General features: G+C 36.6%; 1 protein-coding gene across 2 annotated transcripts in view; it reads left to right on the forward strand.

Moving 5' to 3' along the window:
- LOC131049085 (uncharacterized) overlaps positions 1-16,278 on the forward strand; it is an 84,553-nt gene extending 68,275 nt beyond the window's left edge. For both annotated transcript variants that reach the window (XM_057983105.2, XM_057983106.2), the window contains 3 exons: positions 15,080-15,323; positions 15,448-15,555; positions 15,911-16,278. In XM_057983105.2, coding sequence (XP_057839088.2) covers positions 15,080-15,323; positions 15,448-15,555; positions 15,911-16,030 — 472 coding nt within the window. In that variant the 3' untranslated portion in view covers positions 16,031-16,278. The remainder of the gene's footprint in view (positions 1-15,079; positions 15,324-15,447; positions 15,556-15,910) is intronic.
- The last annotated feature ends 507 nt before the right edge of the window (positions 16,279-16,785 follow it).

Genomic DNA, 16,785 nt, shown 5'->3' on the forward strand with positions numbered 1-16,785 from the left:
TCAGACTAGATCGGATATTATGAATGCAATAAGTATTGTTTCAAGATATCAAATTAATCCTAAAGAAAATCATGAATGTGCTGTAAAGAGGATATTCTGGTATTTGCAAGGAACAACATAATATGGCTTATGGTATTCTAGAGATGATAACTTCACTTTATGTGCATATACAGATTCAGATTGGGTAGGAGATATTGATGACAGGAAGAGCACTTCTAGTGGATTTTTCTTTCTTGGAAAAAAATTGGTTTCATGAATCAACAAAAAACAGTCATGCATTTCTTTATCTATTGCAGAAACTGAATATGTTGCAACAACAACTAATTGCACTCAAGTCTTGTGGATGAAGCAAATGTTGAAGGATATCAAAGTAAATTGTAGTGAACCGGTAATTATCTATTGTGATAACTCTGCAGCTATTGACATGTCTAAGAACTCGGTATTTCACTCTAAGACTAAGCACATATCAATAAAATATAACTTTTTGAAGGACAAGGTGGAAGAAAAGACAGTCAAATTGGTTTATGTGAACACTAAAGAACAGATTGCAGATATATTCACTAAACTGCTATCTAAGGAATCATTTGAGTATTTGAGAGACAGGTTAGGGGTTTTTTGCCCCTCCGACAGAGACTTGATTGACGTGGTTTGGCATCAGTTTGACATGCATTATCAAAGATACTATTCATTCCGACATTGATGAGTGGTGCTACTACTAAGGGGGAGTAGTTAGCTTTAAGATTCAGAAGCTTATACTCTTGCTTTGATATTTTTGTCAGATTTCTAGCATTGATGTCAAAGGGGGAGAGATAGTGATGTGAAAAATAAATTCAGAACTTTTACAGAGATATTATTCATAGGGGGAGAGTTATTGATATTCAGAGCTATATACAGGAGATTGTTGGTTGTCTTCCACAGGGGGAGACTTGTTTGACATTTCTTGGTACTTAGATGTTTTTCACATCTAGTGTTGCCATCAATGCCAAAGGGGGAGATTGTTGGCAATATGGATGAATTGATTATATGTTGCATTGATGTTTTGTCATTGATGTCAACACTAGCTGTTATGATTGGTTACCGACAGACAAGTTTTGGTTACAGGTAGAAGATCTTGTGTTACCAGTATGGGTTTAAGGTTTAACCGGCAGAGCTTTCATTGAGAAACCTTGACAGAATGCTAAGTGGTGATTGGTGCGGCTTCTAGATGGAATTCAGGATGCAAAAGGTGATCCTTGATCGTGCCTCAGCTGATTGAAGACATCACTTTGGCGTGGTGGACCCAGATTAGGTCCAGTACCTATCTAGGTTATGGATCAGTATCATGTTAATGTGTTCTCTACACGTTACTGAGATGATTTATGGATTGGTTATTGTTGTTTTGGTCTCAAGCCGACATGGCATATCATTGTAATATGGATGTATGTAATGATCTTATTGTAATATCTTTTAGGTGGCTGACCTAATTGGTTTAGGCCTTAGGGTTTGTATAAATTGATGTAAGATCTCATTGTAGATCAGGGTATGGTATGGGAATGAAATAAGTGTGTCGTGGTTGTGGAATGCAATATCATATGCAAAGGAGATTTGGTCGATCATAGGTGATCGAATTGGGTTTAAGGAAGAGGTCAAAGGCCTCCGGTATTGAGCTTAACCGGGACTGTAATCAAGCATGGTAGATGCTATCTTTGGCAGTTCATTATTTTGGATTGTTGTCCATTTATCTTGAGGTGGTTATAACCTCTCTGTAGTCAGTGAGACTCTTTTGTGATGAGCAGTACGCTCTAGGCAGTGCGCCTTCTTGCATGTGTAGGCCCCTTATTGTATCATATACTTTCTGTAGAAGTATCATCTGACTGTGGGTAGGCTTCCCACCGTGGTTTTTCCCTTTACCGGGTTTTCCACATACAAATCATGGTGTTATGTGGTATGGTTGTATTGTGTTAATTCTCTGTTTCATTCTTTAGTTTTATTGCTTACCGGTATCTGTTTCTGCTATTTTGGCATTCAATGTTTATGTGCTCCGATTAAAGGTTATAAAGTGGTTTGATTGATATAATCTGTTAACAACTAATTCATTCCCCTCTCAGTTGTTCACCGGTTATCCTAATAGGGACAACAGTCTTTCTTCTTCTTTGAAGAAAGCCAATATCCTTTTTTCTTTACAAAAAAGTGATAGCAATTTAACATAAAATAGCAGTAACAACTTGTGAAATGAAATGAGAGAAAGGAAATGAAGTTTCTTGAAAGCTCAAAGACTTCCGTCACTTCCTTTGGGACGGGACAACAATATCAAGCTCAAAGTCTTAATTATGTGAAGTCCTATCTACCCTTTTTCTATATTAATGATATTCAAAACAAATTATATCAGCACAAAGACTGAAATACCTTATTCTCTTCTACGTAAAACAGTAAGAAGTAGCACAAACTCAAAGACTCACAACTATTTCTTATAAAATCTGCTTCTAAACTCTCTTAAGAATAAGTGCAAGCACACAACTCCTCTCAAAAGAACATTTACTCTAATTTATATTAACCTCCAATACTTGCAGCACACAGACTACAAATCAAATTCGATTAAGTTCTTAAAGAAACACTTGCAAGAAAGATAATATAGAACACAAACTGAAGAATGTAGCACAGACTCAAAGCTTGAGCAATTTTCTTCTATTTCTTTCAATTCTTGAATTCACACATGAAAGCTCAAAGACTTCTTTGTTGTAAATTTGGCAGAGTTTTTGCTTGCTTTTCTAAAAGATAAAGATTACAATAGACCCCTGAAGTATTTATAGAAGAGGAGTCTTGAGAAAAAGGTGGAAGGATCCTAACTAACTTGAGAGATTCTCTCAACCACCAAAACTTATTCAATAACTAACAATGACTTATTCCAACTACAGTCCTAACTGAACACAATTTGTAGTTGCTTTACATGTAATTACAAAAGTGCAAGTAAAAACTTGACTTGCAATTTACAAAATGTTTTTACATGTAACTTGTCAAAAGAAAAACTACAACTAAGAGATTACAATTCTGGAAAAAACGCAACTAAGTGTTGAAAAACACTTAAGCTACAGCATGTGAAGACATGAATCCTTCGAACTTCTGGATGATCATTCGTAGCTCAGCAGGATTCGGTTCGTGGGTGTTCTTGGCAACAACCATGGTCTTCACGATGGTGTCATAGCATCGAAGAAGCATAGAGTCGTTCTTCTCCAAAGTGGACTGGATTTCGTGCAAAAAGATTTGATGTTTCATCAAAACCTGAAATGAGGCAGCTGAAAATTGTTCGCTCCTCCACTCATTATGAATCCTCATCTGTAGATCTGCGAGCACTTCTTCTTCTGGTATCAACTCTCCATTTTGACTCATTATATTGCAAGAGGCCTTCTCACAATGAGAAACAATACCTTGGAATACTTCAACTCGCAATCTTTTTGCATCATCAATCTTCTCAATGAGGGATTTGAGAACAAGGGCTTTATTCTCTAGAAGTTCTTCAATTCCAAGTACATGACCCTGGAAGGAATAATGACATGCTCCTGAAGAACACCCAATTGTTGTCGAGGCATTGTGCGCTAAATTGTCAAGCTACTTTCAACCCTTTCCAAATTCTGTTTGAAAGTCTCAGAGGTATGATTCAATTTTTCTTCAATGGTCTCCAACTTAGACATCATTTGGAAAATGTCTTTCAGCACTTGTGCACACAAATCATGAAGTTGATCCACCCAAGAATCCAACGCTTGTACTTTCTGAGCAGCTCTTTTGACTCCCCGAATTGATTCTTGTGAACCGGAAGAACTTGTAGGATTACTCCCTTCACCGGTAGGTTTTGTAATTTTATGAACAACTACAACAAGTTGCCTATTCTCCTCTTCTAGCTTGTCTTTCTTTGCTAGAAGTTCATCATATTGATGTACTAGTGAAGCTACGGATTGTTGGGCATCATGCTTGACCACTTCATGCATTTGTTTACCCAATTCTATCCTTGTAACTCTATAATCAGCAACTTGCATTTCCTCACGTGGCTTATCCGCAAGGGGTTCAACAATTTCTTCCACTTTCATCTTGTTGCTGTCAACAGTTACTCTTGAGATTGTCTTGGCTTTTTTAGCAACCTTGGGCCTAGACTGCTTGAGTTGCTGATAATCAAAGACATCAAGAGAGATTTCATGTTTCTTCCTCTTTGGGGTAAAAGAACTAAGCCATGGAGGTAAAATGACTAGTTCTCCTCTAGTAGCTACCGAAGACGAAAGAGAAGCAGTTTTTGTTTGAACAACCGTGGTCACCCTAGGAGGAGTATCTGTTTGGATGGCGACCATGGTTTGCTTGGTAACCAAAGGGCATGAAGATTGCCTCATAAATTCTTCAAAGCCAGAAGTAGAGGTATCAATCTCTGACAAATGGATACATGCAGGAGTATCCTCGGGGATTTCCAGCAAACTCTCTTGTTGATGATTAAGAGGTGGCTCAACTGCTGAAATAGGAACGACATTCTGAGGAGATTCCTCCACTATTATGTCAGGAGGAGATAGAGGCAACTCCATGGAAACTGAGGAGGGAATCTCATGAGGTGACTCCGAAGCCAGTGACTTAGGAGCATCGTCGGATTGTTGTCCTTCCTCCGGATTATCAGGATCAATCACATGAATGTGAATCTGGGATTTTTCTTTTCCACGAACTGTCGCCTCCTTAGGAGGAAACACTATTGCTCGACTAACCCGCAATTTGATCCTAGTGCTTGAAGATGATGCACCTTTCTTGTTGTCAACCTGCATCTCAGACTTACGTCCAAGAGGCCCTGTAGAGTCATCTTCTTTTCCAACCTTGATCTTGATGAGTCTAACACCATTACCTTTGAGCCAAGTGTTGGTGTTAGCTAAGATAGGCTGAAATATTTCAAGAATGGAAGTGCATTCTTTATGTGACCATTGGATTAAAGGAAGTGGGGCTTCCTCAACCCTTCGTGAGACAAACTCTGGATCAAGCACATTATCATCATCAATTATTCCTTGCGGAATGTCCACCAGATTCGGATCAATAACCTGCTCAACAGTAAGCCTGTAGTAGTCCATCTTGAGAACTTCCATTTGTGTATGGAGATCTATCCAGATATCCTCAATACGATGCACATGTACGAAGGACTTTTTGATCTTTTCCTTCATACCCTGGTAGTCAAAATTTGCCCTTGATTTAAACCTTTTGAGTTTAATCTCCTGCATCTCAGTCTCCATAGCTTTGGCTTTGACGGATGTGACAAGAATACCGGCCAATCTTTAATGGGTTTGTTGTAGAAATCCTCATTCCAACCTTATGTTTGACAGATTGATGAACGTGCACAGTCATGATCTGTCTTCCCAACTCCATAAGAATGATCTTATCGGTCGGGTATCTAGGAAGCATGTATGGCTACCCACTGTAGCATCCGACTCTTACATAAGTGAAAGTCGGGAATTGAAGAAACAAGCACCCATACTCATTCACTTTTCCCATGCTTCATCTGACACCCTTCGGTCCTTTAGAGTCTTGTCAAACTGACACATAAAGTAACCAAAGAATGCATCTTGAACCCTTCTGAAATGTAATCTACTGGGTCTCAAAGGCAGTTGATCATAATATTCCCACACAGGTATAAGCAAGCGATACCCTTGGTAGAAAGACCAAGGAAATGTCTGAGTGATGCTGTCAAATACACTAAGTATGAATTCATGTAAAAAGTCATGTTAGTAGGGACTGCTGCAAGTTGTTCGTACAAAGCATCACTGATAATCTCTCCCCATGATATATGATGGGATTGCCTTATGAACATGGTAAACTGATACATCCAGGGTTCAAAAACATTAGACTTTAGCGTGTTCAAGGCCCATCATCCTGCTGAGGAGAGTAATGATGTCTCCAATTTCCCACTTAAAGTCACAACGGTACAACTTAGCCCACCTCGTGAAGGCGGCTCGTGACTCATGAATCCACTTGTTAATGTGGAGTTTGCAGTCCTTTTCCTTCTTGACATAGTACTCAGCTGCACTATCCTTTGAAATTTCCATATAAACAGGGGCTGGTGGTATTTTGAAGACTTTCTCAATAGTATCCGCACCGAGGCGGATTATTTCCTCACCATCATCATTTCTAATGGTTCTCGTCTCCTTGTCGAAGTGGTGAGCGCAAGCGAGAACAAATTCAGGGAAGCCACTGGAAAAGAAGATGCATGATGAATGTGGCTGTCCAACAATAGCTGCATATTACTATCCTGCGGATCCTCCACCCTCTTAATGAATTTAGACATGTCCATATGCCCTATCTCCGTATCCTTGATGTGATCCAAAGGAGAGGAAACTTGTGAAGGTGAAACTTCATTCTGGTACTTGTCATATTTATACTTCATCTTCTTCGGAATGGGAGATGATGGTAAATCTGACATTGAAGGACAACTTGGTATACTGTGATGAAGACTTAAAAGTGTAAGGCAACATCATAATCAGTTGCAACTAACATTTTGCCTTCTTCAAATGGGAAGAACTCTAGCCCTTGCACTTCACAACTTTGTGAGAGAAAGATGGGATATAAATGGGAATGCTGGAAACTTGACTTTGACCAATTTCGGATCTTGGGGAAAGTTTTACAAGTATACAAGTGGGGAAGAACGAACATGCAATCGGATTTTTAAAACCCAAATGCAAGTATACTTGTAAAGCGGAAAATGGAGAAATAAGGAAAAATGAGATTTGGAAACGAGGGAAATGATGTGAATGGAAAGTACGGATATAGGCAATGAGTATGGATAAAAATGGGAAGATTTTGGGAATGTCATTTTTAAGAAAATGGGAAAAACTTTCAACATGCAATCCGGTTCTAAAAACCCGATTTTGGAAGAATGGGTGTTTTTCATCTTTGCAACTTGGAATTTCAACAAAAGATGGTTAAAGTCTTATAACCATAAGGGAAGATCAATTATTTTCATCCAACTTGTAATCGGGATTTAAAATCCCGATTACAAGTAAAGAGGGAAAATGGGGAAGAACAATGCAATTCACAAATTGCTTTGCAAAGGGGAAAATCTCTCTCACAAAATCGATTTTAGGGCAAAACCAACATATATACAAATTTACAACTAGAAAGGAAAAACAAAAAGACAAGAAAATGGAACAAAAAGGAAAGAAAACATACCTTGCTTCAATCCGAAATACCTCTTCAAAAGATGAAACAATCTTTAAATGAAGAAGACAATCCCTTAAATAGAAAAAGATTCCAAAACCCTTGCCACATTTTTCCAAACTCGAATTTGGAGATTAACAGCAAAAACGTGTTTGAAGATGCAAGAAAATAGGTCGAATCTCTATCCAAACCCCATGCCTAGGTGAAGGAAGCAAAAACGACTTAGGAGAGAAGAGATTCGTGGCACTTGAATCAACCAAAACGTGGCTTGGAGGAATCACGTGTTTGCTGCAAACTCGCCTTCAAACCAGCAAATGAATATGCCAAATGGCATGGAAAGAGTTTGACTATGCATGAAAATAGTATGAGAATCCAAAACGCCTCTTCTTCCTAAAAAATCTCCACAAAATTTGCTTGAAATCTTCAACAAATCCGCCTTCTTGGCTGGTCGGGTTCTTGGAAATGAAGAACAAGTTTTAATTTTGCATGCAACAATGAAAATCGGGTTTTTGACTTCATATTACATGTTTAAAATGTCACTTTTCATTCCACAAGGCAAAATCGGGTTTTAAAAACCCTTTAGCAAGTTCAAAAATGGCTTTATTTTTATTCATGGAGCAAATCGGGTTTTTAAAGCTCAATTGCAAGTTTAAAATGTCACTTTATCTCCATTCTAGGCAAATCGGGTTTTTGAGAGAGAATAACTTGTAAGGGGAAAATAAAATCCCCTCACAAGTTTTAATAACTTAACACATGTAATAGGGGAATAAAATCCCCATTGCAAGTAAAAACACTAAAATAGGAACTTTATAAAAGAATGACAAGTGACTTTTTAAATTTGCAATTTAAAATTAACTTGTAACTTATCCAAAAAATCCCTATTATGACTTAAAAAGCCAAAAAACATCAAGGGGGAAATAAAAAGTAAGTTACAAGTTCTTTTTTTCATAAAGTGCACTTGTAACTAGCTAAAAATTTTCCTACAAAGACTAAAACAAAGGAAAACATTAAAACTTGCAACTTAAGGAAAATTTTCCACCTGCAGTCAGGGAGAAAAAACCCGAAATTGAAGGAAAAATATAGCAAACGAACCTAAAATGCGATGAAATTTGAAACGTGGTTCGAGGATGGACCGAGGATCGCAAAATTTTGCCTCGGGAAGCGTGCCATAGAGTAATTTTTTTAAAAAATATTTTGACAAAATTTTATGTAATGGTCCATCATTTTTGAAAACAAAAATAAGGACAACACTGTATACACTAAATATGAGTTCATGTAGAATGTCATAGTGGAAGGAACTGTTGCAAGTTGTTCACAAAGGGTATCACTGATGATTTCGCCTCAAGAGATGTGTTGAGACTGCCTTATGAGAATGATCAACTTATACATCGATGGTTCAAAAACATTAGAATGTTCCAAACCCATCATTCTGCTGAGAAGAGTGATCGTGTCTCCGATCTCCCACTTGAAATCACATCAGTACAACTTAGTCCAGCGTGTAAAAGCAACCCGTGGCTCACTGATCCATCTATTGATATGGTGTTTGCAATCTTTTTCTCTTGAAACATATACTCAGCTGCACTATCTCTGGAGATTTCTATGTACACAAGTGCTGGTGGTATTTTGAAAACCTTCTCAATAGTATCCGCATCAAGACGGATTATCATTTCCCCATCATCATTCCTGACAGTTCTTGTCTCTTTGTCAAAATGGTTAGCAGAAGCAAGAACGAACTCAGGTTCTAGGGCAGCCACTGGAAAGGAAGAAGCATGGTGAATGTGACTGTCCACCAGGCGTTGCATATTGCTATCCTTGGGATCCTCCACCCGTTTAACGAACTCTGACATGTCAACATGCCCTATTTCCGTATCTTTGATGTGCTCCATGGGAGTGGAAACTTGGGAAGGAGAGATCTTGTTTTGATACTTATCATAGTTGTATTTCATCTTCTTTTGAGAGGAAGATGACGGTAAATTAGTCATTGAACAAGAGCCTGGCGCGCTGCGACAAAGATTTAGAAGTGTCAAAGCAACATCAAGATTAGCCAAATGAAACATAGTTCTTCTTCTCAATGGGGAAAAACTCCATCCCTCTGAAGAGGAAAATGATGAATAAATAGGAACACTTGAAACTTGGCTTTTACCCGATTTCGGATCTTGGGCAATGTGTAACAAGTATGCAAGTGAGGTAGAACATATTTGCAACAGACTTGTAATAAGAAAAATGAAGGAATGTGCGAGAAATGGGATTTTGACATGAGAAAAATGATGGGAATGAAGTTTGTGAACAAGGTTAATGAGTGCAGATGGATATGAAATGAATTTTGAAAGATCATCTTCATTTTAGCCACATGGGAATGGGAAAAACCTTTACTTGTAATCAGGTTCTTAAAACCCGAAATTGGAAAGACAAGCTTTTGACAACTTTGAAACTTGAAGTTTTGACAAAAGAAAATTAAATCTTTTCAACTAAAGGGGAAAAACTAACATTTCCATCTTACTTGCAATTGGATTTTAAAAACCCAAATGCAAGTAAAGAGGGAAAAATGTGAGGGGAAAGACAATACAATTCTCAAATTGCATTCAAGACTTGGGTAAAAAATAGGAAGATCTCTCTCAAACCCGAATTGAAAAAAGAACAAACATCTATCATAATCAATCAAGGAACAACAAAAATAAAATAAAGACAAAACTGAAAACAAAACATATCTTGCTTGATTAAGATGCCCTTCAAAGAGATGAACTAACTTTGAAAGGAACAATCAGCTCCTTAAACAGAAGACAAAATCAATACGTTGAAACCCTTGCCACGTCTCAAGCAAACTCGGATTGAAACTTTATGCACAAAAAACGGCATGAAAGGAGGAACAAAACGCCTTGGAATGATTTTTGCAAACCCACGCTTGGAAAGAGGAAGACAAAACGTCTTGCAATGGAGATCAAATCGCCCCAACACATGCTGTAAAAACGGCCATGAAGAGGAAAAACGTGGCTCCAAAACAGTAAAAACGCCTCCCAAATAGGAAAAAACGTGGCCCATAAACCAGCAAAAGAGGAATAAGAAACTTCACGCCTCCTTTATTCAATGCATTCCTCCATAAAAATTGGATTCAAAGGAACAAAAATGCAGGTCGGGTTCTTGAAGTGCAAATGCAAGTCAAAAATGCCCTCCAAGAGATGCAATTGGGTTTTCAAAACCCCTCTACAAGTTTTAATTGTTTCACTTTTTCAACTCCTAAGGCAAATTTGGGTTTGTGAGAGGAAAGAGCAAAAACAAATGTCATAAAAACTTGTAATAGGGAAATAAAATCCCTTTTACAAGTTTTAAATGACTTAAAACAAAAGACTTGTAATAGGGAAATAAAATCCCTTTTACAAGTTTGAAATAAAACAACTTAAAGGACATAAAACATGTAATAGGGAAATAAAATCCCTATTACATCTAAAAATCACTTAAGTAGGAACTTTTAAAAGAAATTACACACATGTAATTTGTCCAAAAAGTTCCTACAATGACTTAAAAGACATAAAAAGCAAGGGGGAAATAAAAAGTAAATTACAAGTGACAAGTTTTAAATAAAGTGCACTTGTAATTGTTTTAAAATTTCCCTACAACACTAAAACAAGAGAAAAATGAAACTTGCAATTCAAGGAAAATTTCCCACTTGCGGTCGGGAAGAAAAAACCTGAAATCAAAGAAAAAACATAGCAAACGAACTCAGAATGCGATGAAATTTGAAACGTGGGTTGAGGATGGATTGAAGATTAATCCACTCCAAGGGCGAAGCAAAATTTTGCCTCAGGAAGCGTGCCTTATAGTATTTTTTTTAATTTTTTAACAAAATTTTTAAAGGGGTTGTCTATTTTTGTGAATACAAAAATATAGACAACAATCTTCAACACAAAGTCTGCAATTATTTGGAGTGAAGCTCTTTTCAACAGCCTTCCATAATTTCAAGTAAGCACAAAGATATATCCCAAAATGACATAAGAACACAATGAGAACAAAGCAAGATTTCAATACAAAGTTTGAAATCCCACACTTCTTTATATTACTCAAAAGATGGCAACTTACAACTATAAAGCTCAAAGTCTTTATGAGTATAAAATTCTACAGAATTTACTTGCTTGCCAAAAGATAAGAAATATAATAGACCCCCTCAAGTATATATAGAAGAGGGAGTTTGAGAAAAAGATGGGAGGATCTTAACTAACTTGAGAAATTGTCTCAACTACCATGACTTATTCCAACTACAGTGCTAATCTAACTCAACTTGTAGTTGCTCTACATGTAACTACATTTTACAAAAATGCAAGTAAAAGTGACACTTGCAATTACAAAACTTATTTTTACATGCAACTTGTCAAAACAAAATTACAAATGCATAATTGAAACTATTTTGTGTCCGAAGACACGACTCTAACTACATCATCCTTTGTCTGTGATGCTTTTCATGCTGCTTCAGGATACTAGAACTTGAAGTATTTAGGATTGGTGAATACATCTCGAACTGGAACGGAAATTTGTATCCTAAATGATCTTTGTGTCCTTGGCCAACAAACTTCAATCTTATCTTCTTGCTTGGCGTAATACTGACTTTTCAAGAGGGAAGTGCTTTGCAAGGTTGAGGTAAGAAGCCTATATCTGTCTTGAAAGCATTCTATGCTCTCAATCATTCATATCACTTATCCATCTCCTTGTATGGCTCTGTCATGTTGTTCTTTCTTTGTATCATCTTTCAATCTTGGAATCTGCTTGCAAAATAAGGCCCATGCCTTTATTTGTTGGTTTGGTAGGTCGTGTGTGCAAACAGGGCTGACATGGATGAGACCAAAGCTCAATTTCAGGTTTGGGAGGCTGATTGCAAGTGTGGAAAAACAAGTGCATTGACTTGCAATTGTGGAGAACAAACATGCAACTTCATTTGTGTAATGGGAAAAACTCGCTCACAATCCTAGTCAGGTCTATAAGACCCAACTGCAAGTAGACGTGAGAAAAAAGACTTGTATCTTATATCATCGAACCCACACTTGATGTCAACAACATTTTATATGACATAAAAGAGATTTACCTAAGAATGAACTTGCAATCGGGTATACAAAACCCGACTACATGTAAAATAAGATGCCAAGAAGTGAAGCATGGGAAAACCGAAGCATAGGTAGAAATGGGAGATACAAACACAACAATGAAAGCAAAACCTAAACACAAGCATTAGAGAAAAAACAAATCGAAAAGACATACCTGAGAAAAAGAATCCTTGAAGAGACAATCAAAGCTTGCAATGAAACGTTGAAAGTATCAATGGAACTTTGAAAACCTTTATAAAGATCTGGAAGAAGAACACTCCTAACAAGCCACAAATCCTTAGAAACAAACTCCAAGAAAAATGCAGAAGAAGCAGGGCGAAGAAATCGGATTGTAAATGATCTAACACAAGCAAAGAAATTGCAAAGCAAGTCAGACTCTTTGAAAGCACCCTACTTGTTCTCCTTGAAAAACGCACTCATAATCAGGTTACAAATGACCCGATACAAGTGCATTTGAAACTTAGAAGAAACAAAAATGACTTCGCTTGTAATCGGGTCCTAGAGACCCAATTACAAGTTAAGACATTTAACTTGCAAACAATTAAGTTGCCTTACGCCGGCTGAGTTTGGCGAGTCTTGACTCCCAAACTCAGCGATTTTAGGTGAGTTTGGAAGATGGCGATTTTTGGGGCCAAACTCGTTCAAGTCCGAGTCCGAGTCCGAGTCTAAGTCTAGTAAACTCGGCGACCCTCACTCGACTCAGGAATCGCCCAAACTTGGCGATTTTGGGCGATTCCCGTTTCTCTGGTATGTCCCAAACAAATCCATAGGCTACTTGGGATAATAGAACCATCATAGAAAAAAAATGCTGAAACTATTAACAAAACAATTTTTAATGTGTTGAATTAGAAATTATCAACACCTTTTTTTCATACAACAACTCTTGTATTCTTTGGCCAACCCATGCATATCTGTAATGACTTGATCAAGTGAATAAAGACTTCGTGTGAATTGTCCATCTTGATTTATTTTCTCTGCAAGTATACGAATTTGAGAACAATCAACGAGAAAGACATAATTATAGGCATAGTTTGCAAACTTAGACTTGGCAAACCAAAAATTCTTGGCTCAGTGAAAACTTGACAATTTAAAAAATACTTAACTTTCTGGAAAAAAATATAAATTTTATGCAAAATACAACTATAAAATATATCAAATGAGTTTGGTGGGGACAGAACTCCTAGCACGTCCCTTGTTGCAATGTAGGGAGGGGTTGACAAGCAGGGCCCCGACCCAAGCCCAAATGAAGACCTTCAAAATCACAGACCTTCATGGTGCACACCATTTTCATAAAATTTAAAAGGAAAAACAATGCTTAGAAAGCCAAAAAACAACATATTTGAAGTGTTTAATCTACATTTTCGGTGTGTGGTGCAAGTCAAGGCTCATACTCACCAAGTACCCAGCCAGTACTTGCTAGAAAACTTGCCAAAAATCGTCAAAAACTCACCATAAAATTCTGCAAGTTAACTCTAGAGAAACTCACTGAGAATTTGTTTTGCGATTACTCAGCAACTTGCCGAGTTTGCTCACTATGGCTATAGGAATGCTTTGCATGAATTATGATAGATCATAACAGTTTTGAAACTGTTCCATATCTTGCCACTTTGGTAACAAATATGTGAGCATAATGGCAAGCAGAGGATAAAACATTTTCTTTGTTTATCACATTTTAACATTACTTATCACTCACCATCTTGCTTGGCCTTGCAATATGAAGGAGAGCTTATAAATGGTCATAAACTATATTGTTATGAAGTGCTAGACTTTATAATCTTTAATTTAAAATAACATTATTACTATATTTATATCATCTTCACAACTGTCTGTCAAATTTCAATACCATCATTTATATATTCTGTACTTTATTTTTACAAATTATATATATATATGGTAGGGCCATACATATATATATGGTACGGCCATACATAGCTGCACTGTACCCAGGGAAAAAAATTTCAGTACCAGAGAAGCTGAACCCCAAATCTGTACCCAATACCATACCCAAACTGGCAAGTTAGGCTATAAGCTTTACAGTGTGTACTTATTGGTAATATCCATCCATAGATGATCTTCCCCTTGCGAAAGAAGACATTACAACTTACATGCTAAATTATGAGAAAACGTAGCTTAGCTCTTGCATGTCATAAAGTTGGCCTTGTCCTAGCAAATGGCAACAATATCGTTGCAGCTGTGACGTTTATAAACAAAATTAGTTTTTCACTCCTGGACTATGTCGACTGAGTAGCTTAACCTTCAGCTAGAATTTGAATGTTTATTTAATAACGTACTTGGTTATATCATCAATCATCCAGTCAGATAAAACATTTTTTTCATATCTCAAATTCAAGTAACTCTTTATTTGCTTCTCCAATAGAACTCTTGAATGAGCCCGATGGAAATTTGGTCTTCTCCAAATAACTCTTGATTCCAACCATTTCAAAGAACATTCGTAATTGACCTCCTTGCTATTCAAATGACTGATGTGAGATACGAGAATCTAATTCATTGCCACTTGCATTCTATTCTCTCCGTAAGTGTCAAAAATCAGTTCTTTTAAGTTTGTTATTTTTTAAGATGCTTAGTAAGTTGGACTATGCTGGATTTCTTGATGAGATATGCCAGTCGTAAACTTGGAAGAAAAATATTTCTCTCCATCATCCTACTTTGTTTGTCAATGCTATTTTCGAATAGCCTTCCATTTCATTTGTATCTCTTAGAATTTTCCCAAATTTTAATCACTGATAAACAATTGTGACTATTTCTCATGAGATTTTATTTAATAGATTATGACTACATTTTCTTGTTATAATTTCCATTCTTGAGTATTATTTTTGTTGTAGATGCGAGATTATACGAGGTGGGATGGATAAATACCTTACTCCAATGGGACCGACAAAGTTGCATGTAAATCCTATTTTTGAAATTGGTCCTCTCGAACCTCGATTCTCTGAATGGTTGGTATTTGAAGGTATCAGTGTGGATGAAAAAGGACGGCAACATTTCCTTGATGCAAGTGTAGCTTTTAAACGGGCTATCCTAAATGCCATTGAATATCTCTCTAAATTTGGATATTCAAGGGAACAGGTGATGCATCATTATTAACTTTTGTTAGTTGGTAACTTCCTTTTTACTAAGATGCATGCATATATAGCCATGAATGTAAATCTGCTGATGGTTATCAAAATTATAACACACAACATAATGACAGGTTTACTTGCTCTTATCATGTTGTCCATGTGAGGGGAGATTGGCAAGCATTGTGGATACCCCTAATGCTGTTGCAACAATTGCTATCCCAACTGCTATTTTTGATCAGGTTGATTGCATCCCTTCCTTCAAAATTGGAAATAGAGGGGAAAGGTTGACGAATGTATGGATAGAAATTGAGATTAAAAAAAATGAAATGTGGAGTTCATTTACAATAAGCATTAAAGCTTGCAATTTTGTAATATGTATGAATACTTGTGAATGTCAAGTTTTCTAAATTCTTATAGCTAGTAAATTTTCTAGTATTTTCCAGGCTTTAAAGATTTGAGATTTTCACAGGTGAATATTATAGTATATGTCTTGATACAACTGTGTATTGAATTTTTTTAGGCTTGCATTTCCACAAATATTTCTGTACGCATGTTAAACTTGATAATGATGATCTATAACTGTTTTGAGTGTAGGATATTCGACCACGAAAGCAGGAGGTGCCAACAGGGCCACGGCTAATCAGGAAACCAGATGTCCTGAAATGTACCTATGATGGAACACTCCCTGTCACAAAATCTCAGGCTTCTGTCTGAGCACTTAAATATGTATTTATAAGAAATCAAGGAAAATAAAAATGTATTGGTCAGAATAATTATCTTGACAATTTCTCATTGGGTAGACGAAGCATTGAATTTACTAAAAACTGCAGATTCTATCATTGGATTTTAATGTATTATGTAGTCCACATTTGTAAAATGCGATTACTATGACGATCTATCTAGAAACGTGTCTGTAACGTGCACTCTTTTTTTAATAAATTATGATATATAATATTTCTCAACTGGCGACTATTAACTGCAGAACTAAGCTTATTTGAATTGTAGTATTTGAAACAGCATAGAAGCACTTGTATAACTGTTTGGCTGTGGAAACCATCTATCGGTAGACAAAATAGAAAAGTTTAGTGGAGAATGCTATTCTAGGTGGCATATAAGCAAGCAAAATGAGAGGATAAACTTCCTTTTCATGCAATTCTCCTACAAAACTAGTATATATTTCATATGTCTCAAGCTAGAGCTATCCATGGTTCTGATCTACCATTCTCAACAACAATACTCCTGTCACCATAGATGCCCGGGGGCTTGCAAAAAAAATTAAAAGAATGTCGAAAGAGCATTTTCCCTTTTTATGTTAGAAGGAAGTAATTGATATATAGGCTTTAACTAAAATATTGTGTGCTTAAACTTCCATGAATCATAGAGTTTCAAGATACCTTTTTAATTTAAAAAAAAAACCATTTAAAATTGTAGCTTCTAATACAGAAAACTGCTGTTGAGCATCTTAATCC

Source organism: Cryptomeria japonica, chromosome 3 (assembly GCF_030272615.1).
Source record: "Cryptomeria japonica chromosome 3, Sugi_1.0, whole genome shotgun sequence".
In the NCBI taxonomy this organism is placed as follows: Eukaryota; Viridiplantae; Streptophyta; class Pinopsida; order Cupressales; family Cupressaceae; genus Cryptomeria; species Cryptomeria japonica.